The sequence below is a fragment of the Nanorana parkeri genome, unplaced genomic scaffold, assembly GCF_000935625.1.
Source record: "Nanorana parkeri isolate BGI_ZX_2015 unplaced genomic scaffold, ASM93562v1 scaffold543, whole genome shotgun sequence".
Lineage (NCBI taxonomy): Eukaryota > Metazoa > Chordata > Amphibia > Anura > Dicroglossidae > Nanorana > Nanorana parkeri.
This window is the reverse complement of record NW_017306811.1, coordinates 412197-434357: the sequence shown is the minus strand read 5'-3', so window position 1 is coordinate 434357 and position 22161 is coordinate 412197. Positions and strand designations below refer to the sequence as shown.

General features: G+C 38.6%; 1 protein-coding gene across 8 annotated transcripts in view; it reads right to left on the bottom strand.

The window, feature by feature from the left end:
* SLIT2 (slit guidance ligand 2) overlaps positions 1 to 22161 on the bottom strand; it is a 292973-nt gene that overhangs the window by 66704 nt on the left and 204108 nt on the right. For 3 of the 8 annotated variants that reach the window (XM_018561765.1, XM_018561758.1, XM_018561760.1), the window contains exons 7-12: positions 20950 to 21021; positions 16596 to 16759; positions 15623 to 15634; positions 15149 to 15287; positions 4482 to 4553; positions 2588 to 2659 (exon numbers count right to left, since the gene is read on the bottom strand). In XM_018561765.1, the coding sequence (XP_018417267.1) occupies positions 2588 to 2659; positions 4482 to 4553; positions 15149 to 15287; positions 15623 to 15634; positions 16596 to 16759; positions 20950 to 21021 (531 nt within the window). Of the gene's footprint in view, positions 1 to 2587; positions 2660 to 4481; positions 4554 to 15148; positions 15288 to 15622; positions 15635 to 16587; positions 16760 to 20949; positions 21022 to 22161 lie in introns of all 8 variants that reach the window. The other 5 variants (XM_018561762.1, XM_018561759.1, XM_018561761.1 and 2 more) reach the window with 2 other exon arrangements.

The following is a 22161-nucleotide window of genomic DNA, read 5'->3' as shown; positions in this document are numbered from 1 at the left end:
AACCCTGTTTTCTTTTGATTTCCCTTGTGCATGATTAGATATTCAATGTAAATAAAAAATCAGTAAGCTAAGTGAACATACTCTACTCCTTTAGTAAATAGACTCTACTATGAGTGAATGTAATCAACCACTAACCATGTATAACAAAACATTTGCCAGCAATTAAAGAGATACAATGACAACCCTACTGAAACTGCTTGTCGATGTGAATCTGTTTTTACTCAATAATGACATTTTCTGAGAGCCAATATTCAGTGCTGTGCTTGTGGCTTGCCAGTCATATGGTACATGTATGAACATACTGGCTTTGATAGCAAGACACAGCTTTCAAACAGCTCAAGAACACTACTCATCTGTCACTTCGGCAGTGCAAACAGAGCTATCTATCTATCTATCTATCTATCTATCTATCTATCTATCTATCTATCTATCCATCTATCTCTACCTTGACCTAGTGTAGGAAAAGTTAATTCAGGTCATTTTTTCTCAGAACATGGCATGTATGGAATAATGGGACAATTTATTTTTCAACTCAATGTCTTAGAGCCACTAATAAAATCAATAGCTAGAATCCAATAGAATAAAACAGTTGAAGTGTGTGTGTGTGGCTACAATAAAAGAAAAAATAAACATTTCTGATTGTATCTGCAAAAAAAAGGAGAATTGATGTGTGTGGTAACCATAAGGTCATTTGTGCTGAAATATGTTATCAGGCCTCCATAAGTCATCTAGGAAATGTCAAAATAAAATGATGCCGTTACATGTATATCGCACTTGTCTTGATATAAAGATGTATGACAAAGTGCCTTAACAAAGCCTGATGTCATATGAAGACGGCAGTGAGAGCTACCTGGGGACTCCGTGATTGAAATGCCACCCTGTATATATTTCTGTTCATTCACAGCCTAATCCAGGGCCAAATGATTGATCCTCCAGAGCATGCTGAAGTTTCTGAAGGTCTGCACTCTTATGATAAAGGTGCGGTTATCATAATATCCCACGCTGGGATGGTGGTTACAGAAAAAAAAAAAGACTTAACAAGAAAGCAGGAATATAAATCTTGTGCTGAAGAAAAATGATGTGATAAATCTCCCTCTCTGGAAAGAATTCATCACCATCAAGTGAAACGAGAGTCTGCTAATGTCTGCTAATTTGTCTAAGTGACTCGTGTTTATGGTGTGTCTGTAACGGGAAGTAAACTATGACCTGTCACATGATGTGCCGGTATTAATAATGGTCTACTCCCGTTATACTCACAGGTTAGTTAATATTTCTGCAAGAAAAAACACACAAGCTATACAGTAACCAAACAACCTTGGCCGGGGAATATTCTATTTAGAGCATCCACAATTTATTTGTCAGTAGTACAGCTCTGCAAAGCAGACAGTGTTTTACTGTCTAACTGCTCAGACTATGGCAGAAGATTCATCATTTGATAAGGCAGAGGATTCATAAGGCAGCCCGCGTTTTGTCATCAGACTGTTCTACGAACATAGTGTCATCCATCTTGTCTGGTCCTAGCTTATTCTTATGGTCTAAGAGTACATATAATAACGCAATAAGCTTCAGCATGCTGCTCTTCCTAATATTTGCAATCCTTGACCAGGGCCCCTAAGACCTTTCTACTATCCTGGCTTTAAGTACAACCAGAACAGATATTTAAGTTTTGGGTGAGTGCCAAGTTGATCTGCCCACCAGCCTTTATTATTTGGTCTCTGTCTTCTCCACACAACAGACATTGTCGTGTCCTTCCTATAGTCCAAGCTTGGCTTTCACCCTTGCTCTTACTTTTATTTACTTTTATATTCCTATAAAGATTCTGGCATTGTTATAGTGTCATCCTTACCTTTCCTACAATAGAGTAAAACTGGCCCAGGGAAGATTAGGCAGAGGTAGAAGGCTGATAAGTGGCCATATCCATAAAAGATAATGCCGATTAAAGCAATAATGGCAAGGGTGGGTCGTGTTCTTTTTTCAGGTGGCTTTAAAAGTGATGCGGTAAAACTAGAAAACCCCTTGTTGATTGTGCAGCCAATAGAAACATTAGCCCTGTCCTTTTTCATTACCAAACCACCAGGGTGGCCACAGCAGGCAGCTTTTCCCCGCACATCCATACAATCTGCTCAAATCAGTGTTACTGATAAATATTTTATGGCCTTATTGCTCACAATTCTAAATATATGCACAAATATGTACTGCCATGGCCCCATTTATTTATTTGTGAGATTTATTTCAAAGTGATTATGTTTTGTCTCCAGGTATATTACACCAATAAATAACATGTCAGGAATAATCCATTATAATTTTCAGAGCTGCAACACAAATCAATGCATTGCTGGATTTATGGGGCGGCCAAGCCTCCACAACTGATTTATAATCATCCAGGAAGCTGTTCGAAGCCAATCCCATAGCAGATAGTCAAGATTCACTTTGATGCTGGTGACATTCTGGTTTTGTGTTTTACAGCTGCTAGACGCCATGAGAGCGCTGCTCAGGAGGAGCTTCACAGCAAGTCAAATAGGCTGAACGTCGTCAAGCCACATAAAGTTGGAATTTTGACTCTAATGGAAGAGGAATTGATACTTACAAGGAGTTGAGGGAACGCAGGCCTTGGAAGGCATCTGGAGCAATTTCCGATATCTGGTTGTTGCTTAAATCACTGGAATAATAAAAGAAAGTTTTATGATCGGGTTCCCTATCATTGATAGAAGGATTGCAGTGAGTTTATTAGAGAGGAGATAATAAGTGGAAATCACTATTAGCTATGACAGTAGAAAGATCTCCTGGTATTTACAGACAGAAAGTAATATTATAGCCCAGAAATTGTAACACGGGGTCAGTAACATATAGTATATAACATATAACATATAGTAATATCTGCCTACAGATAAAATAGTATGTCCATGTATAGTATGTTCATGTTTATGCATTTTGTTTGGACGAACAGCTGCTGAAGAACCTAGAAAATGAAGTTATCGTATCAATCAATTTTCATGTGACAGCTATCCCTGCCCCGCCAACCTTTCCGGAAAGTAAGGCTTATGTTTACGCTACAGCTCTCTAAAAATGCAGAACCAAATTAGACTTAAAGCTAAACTGCAACCCAAAACGTTTAATTTCCTGTTTAAATTACAGACTTTATCATCAAATCATCGCTATGCCTGACCTCTCTGGGAAGATTTCCCCTTCATTCCTGTCACGACAGGAAATGACAAGAAATCTTTACAACAGAGGCAAAGATAAAAACAAAAACCCATTTATAAGTCAGGAAATGTAGATTTCTGACAGTTTTTGTGTGTGTACCTTCTTATATGGGCATCACAGGAACAGGAAGTGAGGGGAAAATCTCCATACTGAGCATGAAAGCAGGATATTATGTTTAATATCTCCCTACTCTGTCCAAAACTAAAGAAACAAATGTTGGAGTCAAGAAGGCTATACCTGGATAAAATTTTGGCTATTTCCTGCTGAATTGCCACGTCAGCCATGTGGAAATTTAGAGCCAAACAGTAACTGCAGCAAACGGAAGTCACTGTTTGTGGGTGCTAAACAAGAGAAATCTTAAGATGTATGACAAGTCTTGGGCTTTTAATGACAGCTGATCAAATGACCCATATAGATCTTAATGATTAAGCAGTTAGTGGAGGATGCTGGAGGACTTTATAGCATAGGCGTGCGCGTAGGGTGTGCCTGGGCACACCCAAATCACCCCGAGCGCAACACCAAAACCAAATAGTGGGCCCCCATTTTTAGTCACTGAGCCGGTGGAGAGATGAGAAAGATCTTTCTGTGACTCACTTTGCGATATAGAGTGCAGCAGCACCTCACCACAGTGTCTGGTGCGAGGGAATGAGGCTCTGGCTTCCCATCAAATCAGGAAGGTGGGCGGGTGGTCACATGACCACCTGCCAGACTCCCTGCTTCATTACTGCACCCCTGCTGGAAGATTTAAGGGACAGTTAAAAAGACGGGAATCCGAATGCTTCAGGTCTATGTATGTACAGTATGTATATATTTTTGTGGGCACAACCTAATGCAATAGGTTGTGCACGCCTATGCTCTATAGTGAAGTTTTAAATATGGTCTAAAAGCTTTATGGATTTAAATAAAACTGCAAGTAAAAGTAGAATTGTATAATGAAGTATTGTTTAGCCATGTAAACTCACTTAATGTGCAGCAGAATGATTAAAAAATGTTGAATAATAGCCAATAAAACAACCCAAATGTACATTACACAGTGTCTGTCTTCTTGTGTAGCCAGACTGATGACATTGAGGCAGAGCTGGCTTAATAAACATTAATGTTGGTATTTAATGCTCATAAGTCAAAGTTACAGATGATTAACAAGAGCAAAAAGTCCTGTGGCTTTAGGATTGGAGCATAATATTTGTTAATCGGCCATCTGTGAAAGCCGTGCAGAGAATATTTTTAAACACCGGTGACCCCCATTAATGTGCTATTTGAAAGTATTTGTTACTTACATTCTTCGTAGTTTTTTATACGGTGAGAAAGCCCCTGGAGGTACGACCTTGATTGAGTTTTGCTCTAATCTCCTACAAAGGAAAATAAAGCTTAGCACATAACTTGCAGCAATGGATTTGTCCCAGAGTAAACTCGGAGGGGACTTAAATGTAGCCCCAAGTGACATGCAATTATACAATTACATTGGAAGAACTTGAGATACAAAACAATAAATACAAACTCTGCTCTCATTAAAAAGCTGGATATTTTGTTTTAAAACGGGGAGCTGTTAAAATGACTAAATAAAATATATATATATATATATATTTTAAGTGAGGAAGAAACTAATATGCAGCTCAGTACCTGACACTTGGAAACTATTTATCTGTTCCTACGGTCTCTATTGCATGGTCAGCAGCACACTTAGGGATTTGGATTACACCAGAGCTGCTTTTCATCCATATACAAGTCAATGGAAAAATGGGAAAACAAAAATGCAAGTCAAAGCAACAACTCGAGGAGCTCAATGGCAAAGCAAAGCAACTTCAAAAGACAGTCAAAGCAAATTAGGAACAATTGAAAGCATACTGCATTTGACTAGAAAAGTGCTGTAAAATGTAAATAACTTAAAGGTCAACTTTTTGTAAGGTTGCTGACCTGTTTCATCTCTCAGGTACTCCAGCAGAGAGAACTCCCAGTTGCATTTAGGTCATGTGGTGATAACACCACCAAATGATGGTGTCATTCTCCTGCAGTGGATTATCCATGAATGATTATGAATGATAAACAAATAACCAAAGAATCCACCTGCAAGAGGATGAGTCTTTCTGCCACATTTGGATCTCAGCCACAGTAATCTAAAATGACAGACAGGAAATGGAGCACCAACAGGAAGATTGAAACTAGTATGCATCAGAACATCTCTACGTTTCATCTACACAGTTTCTCCACTGGTAAGTTAAAGTGTATTTAAAGCCATTTTTTTTTCTTGTTTAGATAGAGTGGGGAAGGGTTAGAACCTCTTGATCATCAGAACTAATGGTGATAAAAAATCCAAAATTTGGCACTAAAACAGGAAAAGTCAGAAAAACTTCCAATGAGAACACTAGTTTGGGTGATAACTAACTAAAGGTCCCATATACTCTTCGATTTTCATTCGGAAATCTTCCATAAATGGTCTGTCGAAGACAATCGAATAGTTGATGGGACACTAACTAATTTTTTTTTACTGTAAACCCACTCAAATTTACTTGAAGGGTGAGGCTGGGAAACCTTTTTCTAATCGAATGAAAAGGGATAGATTAGTGGCGTTTTCATACGGAACAAATCACAAAGAACACTGCACGTGCACAAACGAAAATTCGTTCTTTCTCGACAAAATTTGGTATTGCTAACAAACTTTTATCAAAATCGACATTGGTCTATGCTTGATGGGCTATTTGAGCTAGAATCAAACGAGGGTTCTTGGCAGCAACGAAAATTTCCGATCAAAAATATATAAGTGTATGGCCAGCTTAAGAGAGGATTTCCTTTACTTTAGAAGTTTAGAAAAATCTTTCCAAAAGGACATGAACAAAAAACTTCACAGAGCGGCTTTAACCATTCCAGATTCTATTCATAACAATGTTTTGGCTTCAGATATACTTGAACTAAATTCACCATAGACAGAGGATGTTATAGCAATAAAGCAACACATTTATTTACATGAAACCAGGTACAAAGAATAGCTGTGCAAAGAAGTAGATCACAATCCCGAAATTCATCCAGCCTACACCAAGGTGCTACATGAGTAATATGGGAAGAACAGGGTTGGAAGGGATCACATTTCATGGCTGGATACAGCTAAATAAAATGATAATTCCTGAAGTTGATTTGTGTGATATTGAGCTCTCTGCTGTATAACTGCCAACAAAACATTCATCTGAACAGCTGGAAGAAGAAATGTATTAATCCTTTAGCATTGAAGTATACATGCATGAGCTGTAAACAATATCTGCACTGCTATGGAGGATGTCTTCATCAAGACCTAATAATTGGCGTGTACAGTGTGAAGAACAAAAGAGACAAGACAGGCATTTCCCTCAATCAAAGCTGAATATGAAGGGGAAAAAAATATTTCAGGTGACAAATGGCTCTGGATGCGTTCTGCTTATTTTATTCGTCACAACCAGAGTCAGATTGCATGGAAGTGAACCATTATTGTTGACTGCACAGACTTCTTAAAGGGGAACTACAGTGTAGTCTCAGGAAGCTGATGTTTGGGAAAATAATGCAGACCTCTAGGCAGATATAAAATACATAAATTGATTCGCCTATACCTTTTATTAACACATTTAACTAAAAAATAAATTAATACATTAAACTCTTGTTATGCAGTTAGTACAAGTACCTGGATTTGATTTGGTATCAGCCTCTTGCAATCCTTTAAAAAAGCAGAGCTCAGACTGGCTGAGGGAGGAGCAGTACCAGTGCTGGTATAAAATGCATCCAAATACACTGACAAGAAGCAAGCTGAGAAAAGGAGAGAGCAGAGTGAGCAGATCTAATTAATCTGCTGCTGCTCGTTCACTGTCCAATCATCAGTATGGAGGTGCAGAGATGACACCACTGTACTGCAAATGTAAATGACTGAATGAACAGAAGCGTAAATTATTTTGCCAGTAAAATAATTTCCTTTAAAGTATATTATACTATATTCCATGTGTTTAGATATTTGAGTTGAAATTAGCATTTATGTTATATTTACCTAAAAGCAGGAACACCAACTACTGTAGATCTGTGTTCCCTGGAGACCTGGAAGCCCACCTGGCCATTGCAAAAATGCATTGAAGCTTTAGAATTGGATAACTGCAATATTACTGCATATTGTTCATTGGACATTGGACTTCATGGAAGATAATTCTATCTAACTGTAGAAGCTGTTATACCACCAGGATGCAATGGAATCTAAAATTACATTTACCAATTCTGGATAAACTGCAGCCAGGCAGGAACATAGTTCCCTAGTGTAGTAGACTCATATTCCCAGATATTCCATTTGAATATCTAACAAAATAATCTGCTATTCTGTTTAAAATTTATAAAGAATAGTATAAAGCTTTTTGCTCTGCTCTCAGTCAGTGGCACCACAATCTCCACAGGCAGACAGCTAATGGTTACACCTCAGCAAAAGAGATAAATACAAACATAAGGCTTGGATTGATGCTATAAGTACATGTCATAAGTGCTGGCACTTCAGTAATGACACACATGCCATGCCTTTAGGCTGTGAAGCCTGCGGAGCAGGACAATGTAAAATGGGAGAGAATAATGCCTATTATGTCCACATATGTCCCCATAATGAGGGGAATTGAAGTGATAACCTAACAGGATTATCAGCCATGATGCTTGACATGTTATGTCCTTTGCTAGACAACAAGCCTTAATATGAGCATTTAACTATGCAACTTCCACTATCCAACGTGTCCTGTTTTAAATTATAAAGGTTTTACCTGTTACATTTTTGATGAACACTATTTATTTTCTCAGATATAATAGTATTTACCCTCCCTCCAATGTATTCCTCTTCAGGTCACTGTGCTGACCCCCAATACAAACACCTTTATTTAAACTTTTCAATAGGACCCATTATTATATAGAACCAGTTCCTCAATAAAGGCAACCTAGGCAGGAGCCAAGGACCAGGTGGATGTCTAGGGGGCCCAGCTACAACTTTCATGCTCAAGCAGTAAACCAGGGTGATAGTGAGTTGCTCAAAGGTGTGCACATACTCATCACTTCACCAGAGAGGATGCATTTGTAGGTAGTTGGGGTGTGAAGGGGTGGTCCATGCCAGTACAGACAATGCACATTAAATGGCATTTAAAGTTGTGGGGGGTGGTGTGAAGCAAACCCGAAACCTTTGCTAGGGTCCCACTCTGCATCCTTATTATTAAACGAAAAGAAACCCCCACTATGTGCAGAAAAAAGACTGCTGAAGACCACCCTAAATGGACTTGTTTTAGGCTATGCACACCACAGCTCTCAGCAGTCTAAGGAGGGCATCAGTGGTTGCAGGCAAGTTAAGCCTTCAACCCTTGCATAAAAAATACAGAAATAGAACACTGTCAGAAGTGAAACAATTTCAAATTCTGAGATTATATTAAAAACACACTAAATGGCTAAATAGAGTGCAAAAGCAAACAGGAATAATGTACACTTTTAGAATTTATTTTCTGAGGTTAAATGGTGTGCTTTCACCAAGAATACAGTAGTCATCTAACAGACTATCATGTTGTTTTAGTATAAAAAAAGCAGTTTTAAGGAAGCACAGTAACCCAGACTTTATGTTTTACTAACTGGACTTCAGTAAACTGAATTCTGATTGGCCACCACAACATGCTACAGTTTGCACTGTTAATAAATAAGCTGAAGTAATTGTTTACCGGAAGAGAGAGCGCCAAGTCCATTACCTATATGGGCCTTCATGGCATATTTAGGTGGCTTATTTTTATGTTCCCCCACTGGTTTAAAAATGAGAGATAATAACAGCTGTCAGAGAGCGAAGCATGGATTTTACGCAAAGGATTTGCTATAGCAGTTATGGGATATAATAAAATTGTTACAATCAGGCAAGACTTTTGCCTGCTGTCACGCAGCTCTCAAAAAAACAGTAGTGGATGGACAATGAGTTGAAAACTTGTGGCCCTCAATCAAAGTCTACCTATTTATTCTTTAGCACTGAAAAAATAGAAGATACTAAAACAAGGGATTTTGTTTTACACAGTTTGAGGTAGATTTTTGTTATGTGAAGATAGCACATAGATGTTCAAGCCCAGTATCACCTTGTATGGTCAACTGAGGGAGAACAAGACGTGAATTCTGTTTTCTCCTGAAAAGCAGGTAGGAAGAGAAACAGAGCTGCAAGAGAAATCCACAAGGTAGGGACATCCTATTTTGGTAGGAGCCTAGGGAACCAGTGGATGTCCAGCAGCTCAGCTTCCACAGTAAAAAAGAGGGATGGCACAACTGGTCAAAGATTTGAACCTGCCATCACTTCACTAGAGAAGATGTACATGTACATAGTGGGTGCATGATGCCAACACAGACAATGGAGAAAGGGCAGCTTCTCTGCGCCTAGTGCAGTACATCAGAGAGACTTTGCCTGTATTCTGTCTTTAACCATCTCTACACTGAAGTGAGAAAGTCACATGTGACTCGTTCTCTGGTTTCTGGCTTTTTTTTTCATACCAGCTTGTTAGGAGAACAAAATAATGTTAACAATGCATATGTTGGGGCTAAACTTGGCACTTCAAAAACATACCAAGCTCTTCAATATTCATAATATCTATCTTTTAATACAATAATGGAGTTTATATTCATCATAAACAAGGGAACAAACTTGAGATGAAACCAATGAGGTTGCTTTTTCAAATGATGCAAGATCCCAATTGGTTGGGATGGACAATGTTAGATCTATGTTTTAAGGTGCCCATACACCTTACAATTATCTGCAGATTTTCTGTGGTCAGATGGAAAAAGTGCAACAGATTGGCCCAGGTGGAGATTACTCCATCCACACAGTTTAGCGTAGATGGAGGAATCTGTTGCACCTTTTCCATCTGACCATAGAAAATCTGCAGATAATTGTAAGGTGTATGGGCACCTTAAGATACACCTCCATCAAATGCACGTGCTGTTCACACATCTGAAATCATTTCTTATTCTGGCACGTTTTTCCTCCACTGCAGTCATTGTGAGTTTGAACTTCTCTATTTTAGATTTCAATACTGTTTAAAGTTTGGTGCATTTTAAGCTATTTTTTTCAGTTACGTTTTTCAATCTCTCTTTTTCATGTAATGAGATAGCCGGATGAATTCTCGCTATCAACGACATGTGAAAATAGATATTAAAGTCGGTATGACAGAAATTTTATTAGGTGTAATAAATCATCATTCTGACAAGAAATTGCAAATGCTGGAATATCCTGAATATGTGGTGTGCAAGAAGAAAAGAAACTCTTTAACAAAAACCTGCTAGGATCTATGAGCATTGATACGTAAGTTAAAGCTGATTTTTTAATGGCTTTTCATATTCCTAAATGTGGCAGTCTGGAGTCATAAAAATCAGCATGATATATTAGATGAATACAAAGGAAAAGAATGCAATATCGACTTCCTAAAATTAATGTCAGCGGTGGAGGGAAGCTTTATGGACAAATCATGCAGATTTCTGATATATGAAGAAAAAGCAAAGGCAGCTCAGGGCTGTATTCTACGTGCATGTTGCATTTGGCGCAGAGACAAGTGTGTAACTTCTTCTATGTCTTCCTCCCTGCAATGCATTCTGACTCCCCCAGCTTCTCATAAGAACATTCTAGTAGTATGGGGGGTGGAGCATGGTTTCATGCTCAATGATTTAATAAAACTTAAAAAAATATTGTACTATTCCCTACCACCTATGAAAATCTGCCACTTAAAGTCCAATTGAACTTTCATTTAATCAGCTCAATACATTCCAGGTGCATCAAAACAAAAGGTGTGCAAAGTCTTAAGGTGCCCATACACCTGACGATTATCGTACAATAATTGCGGGAAATCCCGCGATTGTACGATAATCGGCAGGTGTATGGAAGGTGTGCGACTGTTTCTACTGTATGGTCGCACGTCTTTTGTCTTCCGAACATCTTTGAAAACCAGCCGAAAATCGTACGATTTTTCAGCAGGTTTGTGGTCTGCTCGTAAGACAAATGACGCACGGGCTGGTGTGCGCAAGCGTACACTGCCAACTCAGCATTGCAGTCATTGGAAGCCCTCCCCTCAGTGGGGCGGGCTTGCGATGATCGCAAGTAGGACCTGCCTGTCCAAGATGGGCAGATTGTACAAGCTTTTAATTAGCTTACAACCATCGCAAGACGAAAGCCAGCTTTACAGTTAGTATTTTTTTTTTAGAAAGCAGCCGCAGCCTGAGTAGAAAAGCCTGACCCTGTCAGCATGCTGCAAAGAAGGACTATTACATCTGCTGAGTCAAAGCTAGAGCTCTATAATCAGCAGAGAACATGAGTCTAGCAGATTTCAGAGATATAGGTCCCACTCCGCAGGTTCTGTATTAAACCTCTGCAGAGAGACCACTTCTCTGTAGCATGTGTGAGATGAGTTAAACCTCCATTAATTATGTAGTAATGTGAGGATCTTATTAAAACCTCCTTTATTGTAACTTGAAACCTCCATTGTAGGTTTACTTTGGCACGTATGCTGATTGTATGTAATGTGTGTGCTTATACCTAATTTCCAGGCAAACAGCTAAATATATATTAATAAAACACATATGGGAGTTTTTTTTACCTGCCAAGGAATTTTCTATTCCTATCCATCCAGTTCTGTGATTTACACAGCTTGCCACAAAGCACAGCCCTGTTCGGCAGGCCAGGAGACCTGATTTTGCTAAGCTGCAGTTAAGCTACACTTACAGGTCTTATCTTCTTCTCCCTCAGCCTGTAAATGGGCAATTAAGATGCAGCAGCACATTGATCAGCTCATCTCTCTGTCACTCTGCTCTCTCTTCCTATCAGTTCCTTTGCTTGTTAGAACATAAGCACTACAGTGCAACTGGTTTGTTCCTTGCGCTGCTTCTCCCTGTATGAAATTCTAAGCTCCACTGTACAGGGAGCTAAAGAAGGCTCCCTGTACCCTGTACATTGCTTGCCTTTAAAAAATACATTTAAAGAAGAACTCCAAGTAATCGAAAAATGAACCGTTGCAGTGGGGCTACCCCTACACTGCAAGGGTTAACTGCTCGTTTTGGTCTAGGGTCTAAAATAAAGAAGAAAAACATACCTGCTCTTCGGTCCCATTTGGACCGGTCCCCACCACCTCTTCTCCCCTTGGGCTCCAGCCGTCTTAGGACCCATGATGTTATCATATCTAATACAGCTACATTAGACGTGAGAACGCCAAGGGACTTTCCAGCAAAGCAGAAGGGGAGGGAGGAGAGGGGTCACCTCCCCAGGACCGAGGATCAGGTGATTATATTTTTTTTATTTCAGCGGTTAGACAAAAAGAGCAGTTAACCCCACTGCAGGGGTTAATTTTTCGATAGCCTGGAGTTTTTCTTTAACAACACATTTATTAATGTGTGTCTTTTATATCTGCCTGAAGTTCTGCTTTAATGAGAACATGAAATGGAACTAGCATAGCATAATGCGTAGCAAGCGTATACATAACACACCACTGCATCATGATAGACCCATGAAAGAAAAATGACAATTTGTAAATGTCTCCTGCTCATCACATAACACTATAATGAATATATAATGCAGCAAAAGCCGGAAAAGCCCCGTGCTAATTTCCATGAAATGTTACCTTGTAAAATAAGACTGACTGTCTCTGTATATGACTGCACAGAGACAGCGGCAATGAAGACGAATAAAGAATCCCTGATAAGCGACATGTTAGTCCACATTATATGCTGTTTTGAGGCTGAATGGCCCCAGTATTAAACATTCAGAGCATCCACTTGTGACTGATGTTCTATCTCTCGGCAGACACACCGCTTAAGGCTCTTCTTTGTCCACAGAAATTCACTTGACTACTAAGCAGCTGAATCAAAGGCACTTTAATAAAATCACTTCACAGCCTTTACTGGAAGCTGCAGAATGCACCATCTGGGCCACATAATCCAAAGCAGAAAAGGAAATTGAACTAACAGTGATCTTTGGTTGACATTTAGGTTTCCTCTTTGTTTCTGCTTTGCAAAATTCCATTTTTAACCCCTGGGCTGCTCATGGACCAATCATATGGGGAGGGCAGGAGAGGAGCTGGTTGGACTGTCCTGTCCCTTGTATCTTCTCTTCACGGCCGAGTTACATAGAAGATTTGTTTAATCCTCCCCTGGGATATGAGAATCAGCCACTAGATTGTTTTACATCTCAGTGATTACTGCAGTTTACATTGACTGTATGTCAACAGAAACTGCATTATAGTGGTGAGCTCGTCCTTTGATCACTCATACATGGGTCAAATCCCTCACATACCTCACTTGTAACTTTTCTTTTTTATTTTCCCACGCTTAGTAGTTATTTAAAGAACGTCGCTAAGTACTGTTTATATTTAAAAAAACGGCCACATAATCCCAATGCAATTTCAGAAAATCTACAACCTGCTTATGAGGACTCTGCCAGGTAAATGTGCAGACATTTGAGGTCTGGCTGCTGTGTATGGAAGCTCCCCCTCTTCCCTACATCAAAGTTAAAGTGACACTAAACTCATTAGTTAAATCTTAAAAATGCATTCAAGTACCTTAACTATTAATACATATGTATCTTATGTGTGTATCACTCAGCTGTAGATCATCAAATCATCTCTGAATTCATGCTGACACTGTCCTTCCTTCTGGAGGGTGGCTACTTTTGTTCCCCATGGTCCCTGTGTGTGTTGCAAAGTAGTCACAGCTCCTTGCTCACTCCAGTGATGGACTACAATCTCAATACAAATTAGTAAACATGAGATTCTAGTCCATCACAGGAGTGAGCTTGGAGCGGAGGGTACTTTACAACACGCACATGGAACATGGGAAACACAAGTAGCCACCATCCTCAAAGAGCGACAGTGTCAGCACCAATTTGAGGATTTACAGCTGAGTGATACACAAATAGGATACATTTTTGTTAATAGTTCAGGTACATGAATGCATCTTTAAAAGGAGAACTATGAGGTGAGTGCTTTTCACTCACCTCATAGTTCTAGCCGACCTGTGACAATGAGACTGTCACAGGTCGGCTCAGTAGATCAGGAGGTGAGCGTACACATACCGGCGTTCGTTCACCTCTCGATCCTGTCACGGCTCTCTGCCATGACAGGGGAGGGGCTGGATTCCCCCCTCCCCGCTCCGATCCGCCAGCGCTGACTGGCGGAACGGACTGGGCGGGTACAGCTAGCTCTGCCTCTAGGTAGGCAGTCACGCAGCTGGGCGGATCCAGACATAATTGTCGGGATCCGCTTCAGCTGCGGCGTCTTAGTATACCGCAAGCAGCAGCTCGCGGTATACTGCAGCGTCTCAGTATACCGCGAGCTACAGCTGTGACGGGAGGACAATGTGATAGTTAATTCACCAAAGCAAACAGAAATGGATACAATCTTTTAACCCTTAACACCCCATCAGACTGTATATTACACTGTCCACACTGTATTAAAATTAAATCTTATTGGTTGGTATTGGCAACTTGGCTTCTTGCTTTGCCTTAAGCTGGCCATACAATGGTAGTAGATTGGCTTTATTCACACCTAAGGGTGAATGTGTTCAGGCAATTTAGAGGCTTTTCTTTTGCACATTCATATGCACTTTTTTAAGCAAATGCATACGTGTGCACAGTATAGTACAGTATAGTTTTTTCAGCCATTCAAGAAAATTCTTCCATCCTGCTGCTATGGTCAAAAAAGATTGTCCCTTTGACCCCATTAACTATTAGAAAATAATATGAAAATTCCCAAACATTCTTCAAAAGAAATTCTACTGGTGTATGGCCATCTTTAGCAATCTTATCACACATCTCTGGTTATTTTACCAGTACATTTAACATTTAAGTGGTGCTTGGAGAATTGGAATGACAGTCTATACAATATTCTTATTTCCTTATATAATATCCTTCCAAGTAAAAAAAAAAAAAAAAACCCATAAAACTAGCAGATACAAAGATGTCAGTGTGACTTACATTTCTGTGATGGTCTCAGGTAGGTTGGTAGGGATCTCAGTCAATCCTTTTCCTCGACAATCCACAATGTTATTACTGCAGGTACAGGCAGCCGGGCAGTGCAAGACGCTGCAAGAAGAGATCGTGAAGGACTGCTGACCTGCCAAAATAATGGTAAGGTAATATTATTTATCCACATATCGAAAAAACACATATTAGACAACAGTCTTTAACGATACTTAGGATAGGGTTGTATAGGAATATAAGGGTCCATATATATACACACACACTTCCAGCTATAACTAAATATTTGTCATACATTAGCTTGTATGCTTGTGATAATTTAAACCTGAATATTTGGATTTTTTAATCCTTCTCATAAAACCTGACCGTCTGTTATGAGCATCTCCTTTACTTTCCTTTGTACTAATTACAATTGTAATCATTTAAACAAAGCAAAGGGTAGAAATTGAGGAAGACAAAAAAGTGACTTGCCTTCATCCTCATCTGAAAGTTATGTACAAAAAAAAAGAAAACACAGTCAATAAATAGTTTCTTTGTTGATATGCTAATGTCTGTTATTCAGAAGGTGAAAGAATTTCACAAAATCTTCTCCGTAAAGCGTTTTAAAACTTATTGGCTCTATTGAAATCAATGGCATGTTTTGAGAAATACAGATGCAAATAAATGACCTTCCAACTTGCTTAAATGTTCGTCTAAAAAATAAATAAATCTAAAAATAAATTTTGGGTATGTGGTAACAATCATGCAATGTCCATGACACTTACCTGTCAGCTGCAAAATCTGAAAAGCTGAAGAATATTAGCACAGAAATCCTGTGCTCTTTGGATTTTTTCTGAGGCAGATTGGATTAATTTTCTCTTGACAGATTTTGAGCAAGATAGGTTAATTTGTTAATTAGGTGGGGTAATTAATCATTAATATGGTTAATTAATATTATTCAGCTGTAAATCAGTTTACTAAATAGAAGTAACAGACCATACAAAGCGGCATTGCAAGTTAAACTTCACATATTTGATATACCTATAATGCAGATAAATATGACTATGTACAGTATTTAGCAGTGCTAATATGTCAAATAGTAATGTTAAAAAAAGTGTATTCTTTTGAAATTTTTTCCATTTGACAGCTTATAATAAAAAAAAACATATGCTGGGCTTTTATTACAACAGTGAAGCAAAAGAAAGCTTCATATTTCTAAAAAAAATGCGAAAATCATCCAGGTCGGCAAACCCATTGCCGATGTATTGTCAAGTTAACCAATGCATACTGAAATGCATAATTGGGTCTGTGCATTTAGGCTATGACAGCCTGGCTGGCTATGAATGGGTAACCCTGATCAGGTCTTTCAGAAAGCTGCAGTTCTGCAGCAATGTACAAAATGATTCACACCATTTACTTGGGGATACAGTATAAGAACAATGTTGCTGATGTAAAACATCCTTACCGCTACATATAAATTCCCGCTTCTGAACTTCAGCCACATTGTGTCCTCTCAGGTGAGTAGGTCCCATACACTGAGTGTACAGGCCGACGCGGGGCCTCTGCCGCAGCCAGTCTGATAGCCAGGCCAGATTACAATCGCAGTATAAGTTGTTGGAGTGAAGTCGACTACGGAAAAGAAAATAGACCATGTTGTAAAAACTATAGGCCAGATAAAGTATAGCCAGCGGCTGTAGAGGAATGTGAAATGTGACACGGCACAAATGTGACATGTGGCTAGCCGCTACAATCTAATGTAACAGGACCAGACCTAGAGTAGTAACTCTTTTTTAGTTTTTACTAAAGTAAAAAAAGACACCTTACCTAAAAACCACATCAAAATATCACAGCAAAGGTAGACAGGCATAGGTAATGGAAGGCCTATTATCAATACATTTAGGAAAAGGGCATGTATTTCATCCTTATCAAGACAGTAAGGGTATCACTCTGCCTCTTGGCATGATAATCCTTGAGAAGGGGCAAAAAAGGTGCATATCAACCGAGGAAAGCACTGAACGAAGATTTTTTAAAAGACTGATTACGAGTACTTAGCATTTCAGATATTTACTGCTAGACTTAGATCAGTCTATGCAGCACCCATTGAACCAAAACTAAAAATCTAAATTCCATAATCCTCACCACTTTTGTTTTCTTTGCTTTGTTTACCAACTTATCTGTTGCAAATCCTTTCAAAACTAATTTATTTCCAAGGCAGAATAAAAACCTAGTGTTTGCCAACATAAAAATGCAATCTCTCCAGTTTCACCGTTGTTTCTTTATAGTTAGTAAGAAAAACATACAAATGTTTGAAGCTGTAACAAAAGTGGGGGTTAAAAAGAAAAACAAAAGACAAAACACATCTGAAGTAAATTGCTCTATAGGGGGAGCATACTGACAGCAAGAATGAAAAAAGAACCATAAAAGATTTGGCTCCCAATTAGAAATATCACTAAGTCTGGCTTTATTAGTCTCTATAGAAACTGCCAGCAAAATCCTTTTAACAGGTCACATTTGTTTTCAACCGAACAAGGCACGAAAAATAACTCAATATAAAACACCCCCCTAGTATCCTTTTTTTCTGATTTCCTCTCTTTTTTTGTTTAATCAAAGAAAAGGGGATTAGTTGCTTTTGGCCCCTCGGGACCCAAGCTCAATACAACGCCTGAAATTGAAAGATGGAAATGGCAACACAAAGGGGAATTAAGTTTGTTACTCTGAAAATGGGCAGGTCAGCACAAGATCATGGCTCGATTCCAAGAAGTGAAAGCATATGAACAATAATAAAACATGTTAATCGCCAAATTGGTATTTGACAACTTCTCATATATTCATTTATTTTTGTAGCGAGACAATGAAACTACAGCCAAAGTTGTGGTGAAGAGAAGAGCTAACAATAACCTTCATTGAAATAATTGTAAAAGTTGCTAGTGCAAATGCTGGTGATAAACGTCTGACTGCAAGGCAGATATACTGTGATAACACAGCTGCATGCCTACTCAATAATCTTATTTAAAGATATTGAACTAAAGCTGGCCATTGATATTAAAAAGAACAAACTTTAAGAAGACTGGTGCTTGCTTGTATTATGTCTATGGGCCCAGCAGGCACCCTTGTTTGCAATCTGGTCCATAATCTTTACACTGCCGAAAACTATAGCTGCCATTTGTAATACCTACGGACACTGACTGTTGCCTGATCCCACCATTATGTATTCAGAATTGGCACCTGGCAGAAGTGGAGATCTACATACACTGAAATGTGGCATCCTGTGAAAGCTGCTAGAGCTGTTAACAGGACTATGACACATTAGAACAGCCTGAAAAGAAGGAAGCCATAGAGATGAATCTTTCCTATTTACCAAGTCATGATCTTTATTTCCAAAGGCCGAAAAGAAAAACCTCTTCTTGGTACACAGGCACATTACTGCACTACAAGGACTTGCAAAGTTGAACACAAACATATATGAGCTGATGTGCAGTGCATACCACAGCTGCATGGGACTTTCACTTTGGTCCTGTTTGACAATATTCACATAAGCATAAAGCTAGCCATAGACTGGTACCTGTCAACGAGGACTGTGGGAAACATCTCACTGTTCTCTATACCAACCATTCCCTCTATTATTTCTCATGCGACTCAATTGAAGGTTACAACATCTTAATTCCTTCTCATTGAAAGTCTGCCTTCAAATTTATACTGAGAGCTTCTGACAGTCAGAAGTGCTCAATATTGCCCAATGAGCACATGAGACTTGTATTTGGTTTTGCATCGGGGGCTGGAAAGTTCTATTTATGGCCACCCTAGCTCTTTTTAGTCTGTATTTGAACAAGCCAAGTTACAGTAAACTAAAAAAAAAATGCTAATACAATGTAAACTTTGTTAACTTTTCCATCTTTAATATCTATTAATACCAGTAAGAGCTCCCTTATCCAAGGCTATTTGTGTTTTTGCTTAGAGGCAGAAATGTGTGAACTCATTTATACACTGCGTCTGTGTTTCTATAGTTGTCCCTGACTGAGTAATTTTCCTTTTCTTAGCTGATGCCCTCTGTCCTAACCAACTATAATGGGTATTGAAACACACCACTCCATCTCTAGAGCTAATTTCATGTTACAAAGATTGTCAAAGAGCTGGTTCAGTTTAATTAGGCCTGGCTGCAGTACAGTAATAAAAGAGTAAAGATTTCCTATTTATCATAGGTGACAGCCAGTCAAAACCTGTCTATGTTCTTAAATGAAATGTGAAATACCTAGTGTGTCAATGCACTTATTTATTTGGAAAATAAGTCTCTTAAGGGCTGCCAAACAGAAAAGGAAAAATTAGCAAAGCCTTTAGCAAGGCTTGTTGCGCATTCAAAAATATTCTGAATATGCAGTCAGGTTTACATAATCATAAAGGTACACTTAAAATTACCTTAAGGAATAAACTGCAATGCGGTTTTTATGTTCATTTTCTTTTCATTTTCTGGGTAGAGACAGAATCAGGACCTATCAAGTGAAAACCCACCTGCCTTTTCTTTGGCAACGGATAGCCAATATTTGTGTGTATTTCTTTGACCCTGGCACCCACAATCTTGGACAGCATTCTACGACTGCTCTGCAAACACATTAATCTCTTTCACCTTTTCACCACTCTTCACTTAAAACAGACGCACGCCTAAGAAATGGTCAGGGCATGTTTTATACTGGCAAGGAGCTATGGCTTTGGTAGCAGAGGGTGCAAACTATCAGTCTCCTACAATGTACCACCGCTCCTGTTTTGTATTTCTGTGTGGCAAAGGAAATAACATTCCTATTAAGGTTCTGAGGTATTTGCCAGCATTTGAGGGCTTTAAATAAAACAGAAATGTTCAAGTATATTATTACAAATATGGAGAATATTCACAAATAATGCACAGTATCAACTATGAATTAAATGTTTGGGGCAGAAGTTTACAAGACAGTCTTTTGGGTAAATGATAACGAATGAGCGGAAGGTAAAAGAGGGAAGTGGAGAGATACTTAAAGTGACACTAAACTCAGGAGTTAAAAATACATTCAAATGCTCTAACTATTAACAAAAATGTATTTTATTTGTGTATCACTCAGCTGTAAATCCTCACATCATCTCTGAATTGGTGCTGACACTGTCCTTCCTTTTGTTCCCCATGGTTCTCATGTGTGATGTAAGATGGCCACTGCTCCAAGCTCGCTCCGGTGATGGACTACAATCTCAAATTGAGTTTACTATTTTGTATTGAGAATGTAGTTCACCACAGGAGTGAACTTGGGGCTGTGACTTCTTTACAACATACAAAGGGACCATGAGGAATAAAAGTAGCCACCCTCCAGAAGGAAGGACAGTGTCAGCAGGATTTTTTAAGATTTAACTCCTGAGTTTAGAGTCACTTAAAAGTCCCCCTCATAACTCCATCACATCATATCTGGATTTTTTAAATAAATCTTTTGATCACCTTTACCTTATTAAAAAAATGTGTTTTTTTTCTCAAGTTGCTCTTTATGTTTCCTCCAAGGAAGTGCGCTTTTGAAAACACAATTGAGACATGCAGTCCAAAATGAATTGATTATGTGCAGAGTGCAGTGGTCTAGAACCTTCAATCAGATTGTAATATGCTTTAACCAACCCAGTGGAAGATAATTGTTGCCCGACTCCTATAAGTTTTGTTCTTTTGCAATTATAAAGGAAAGTATATATATATAGATGTTTCCCAAGACAAAGATTTCAAGTGATGTTTTAATCTATTTAACACAGCAAAATATGATTGTTCTGTCTCAGAGCAATAAAAGCACAAGAGATTCATTAATAAAAAATCTACTTACAAAATTCGCAGTTTTGGCATGTGGTTGAAGCTTGCCACCGAAAGTCGAGTGATATTGTTATTGTTGAGGGTGCTGTAAAACATGAAAGAGAAGAAGTTAGATCACCAAAGGCAACAGCAGGATTTGTAATACGACTGTGTATTTTCTTTTTGACAGCGTAAAGTTTATTGCTCGAAAAATCTGTTCAACATGTTTCCCTGGCAATGTATAATCGTGCACAGGAACAATATTAACTGCAATGAACCTTAACTAAAAATACCGTTGGATTAGTCTGAAACATTTGAACGTCTGCATTGCATTTCCCACAGGCATTTTCCACTTATTTAATGTGCTGCTAATGAAAACTGCAGTACAGCCCAATTAATACAGTGCTTGGTAACAGTGCCATGCAGGCATTCTACAGTGAACTGCATTGTAGGTATAGCAAGTCACAGAAGGGTCACCAAATCCTTCCACAACTAGTCTTAAAGGACACAACACACTATTTCCTCTTAAATTAATGTTGACTTTGAGTCCAAGGTTGGCCTTAGATTGATAGATACATGAGAACAATGGCTGGTCAAACATGGTTGTTTGTAAACCTCAACCGCACACAAAACCTGGGCGCATCCAGATGGGCTATATAGTTACATATTGTAAGGTTAGTTAATACATTTTGTTCTTAACATAGAGAAAAGCAGAAAACAGATGGAAAGGGAAGAAAGAATGCAAAAGCCACCATTAAAACATCACAGTTGAGGGTAAAATTCTCCTTGACCTCACTGTTGCTAATATTAAAAGGAAATTTTCTCAATCCGCCACTCTTCTGATAAATTCCTATTGTAGACGGATATACCATTTCTAGTAGAAACCAAACCGCTTTTAAAATTCAAGTAGTCTTGGCCATCAACAGATCAGGATAAACTAAATATGGTACAAAGCCAACAAGGCTGGTTTTTTTGGCACATTGAAGGAATGATTTACTAAGCAATATAGGGGAAATACAAGGTTAGCAAATGCGCCTTCGTTTTAAACTGGTGTTAAAGGCAAAAAAGCGAAATAAGTACTAACACATAGCTGGTAATATATTTATCAAATGTATCCTTCAGTGTAAGCTCCATCTCCGAAAAAAAACATTTACAGCTAATATGACTCCAGGGCTTGGGTAGTATCTAAAGGAAATTATATATTATAGAGGAAAGTATAATTTATTGGGAAATTATATATATATAT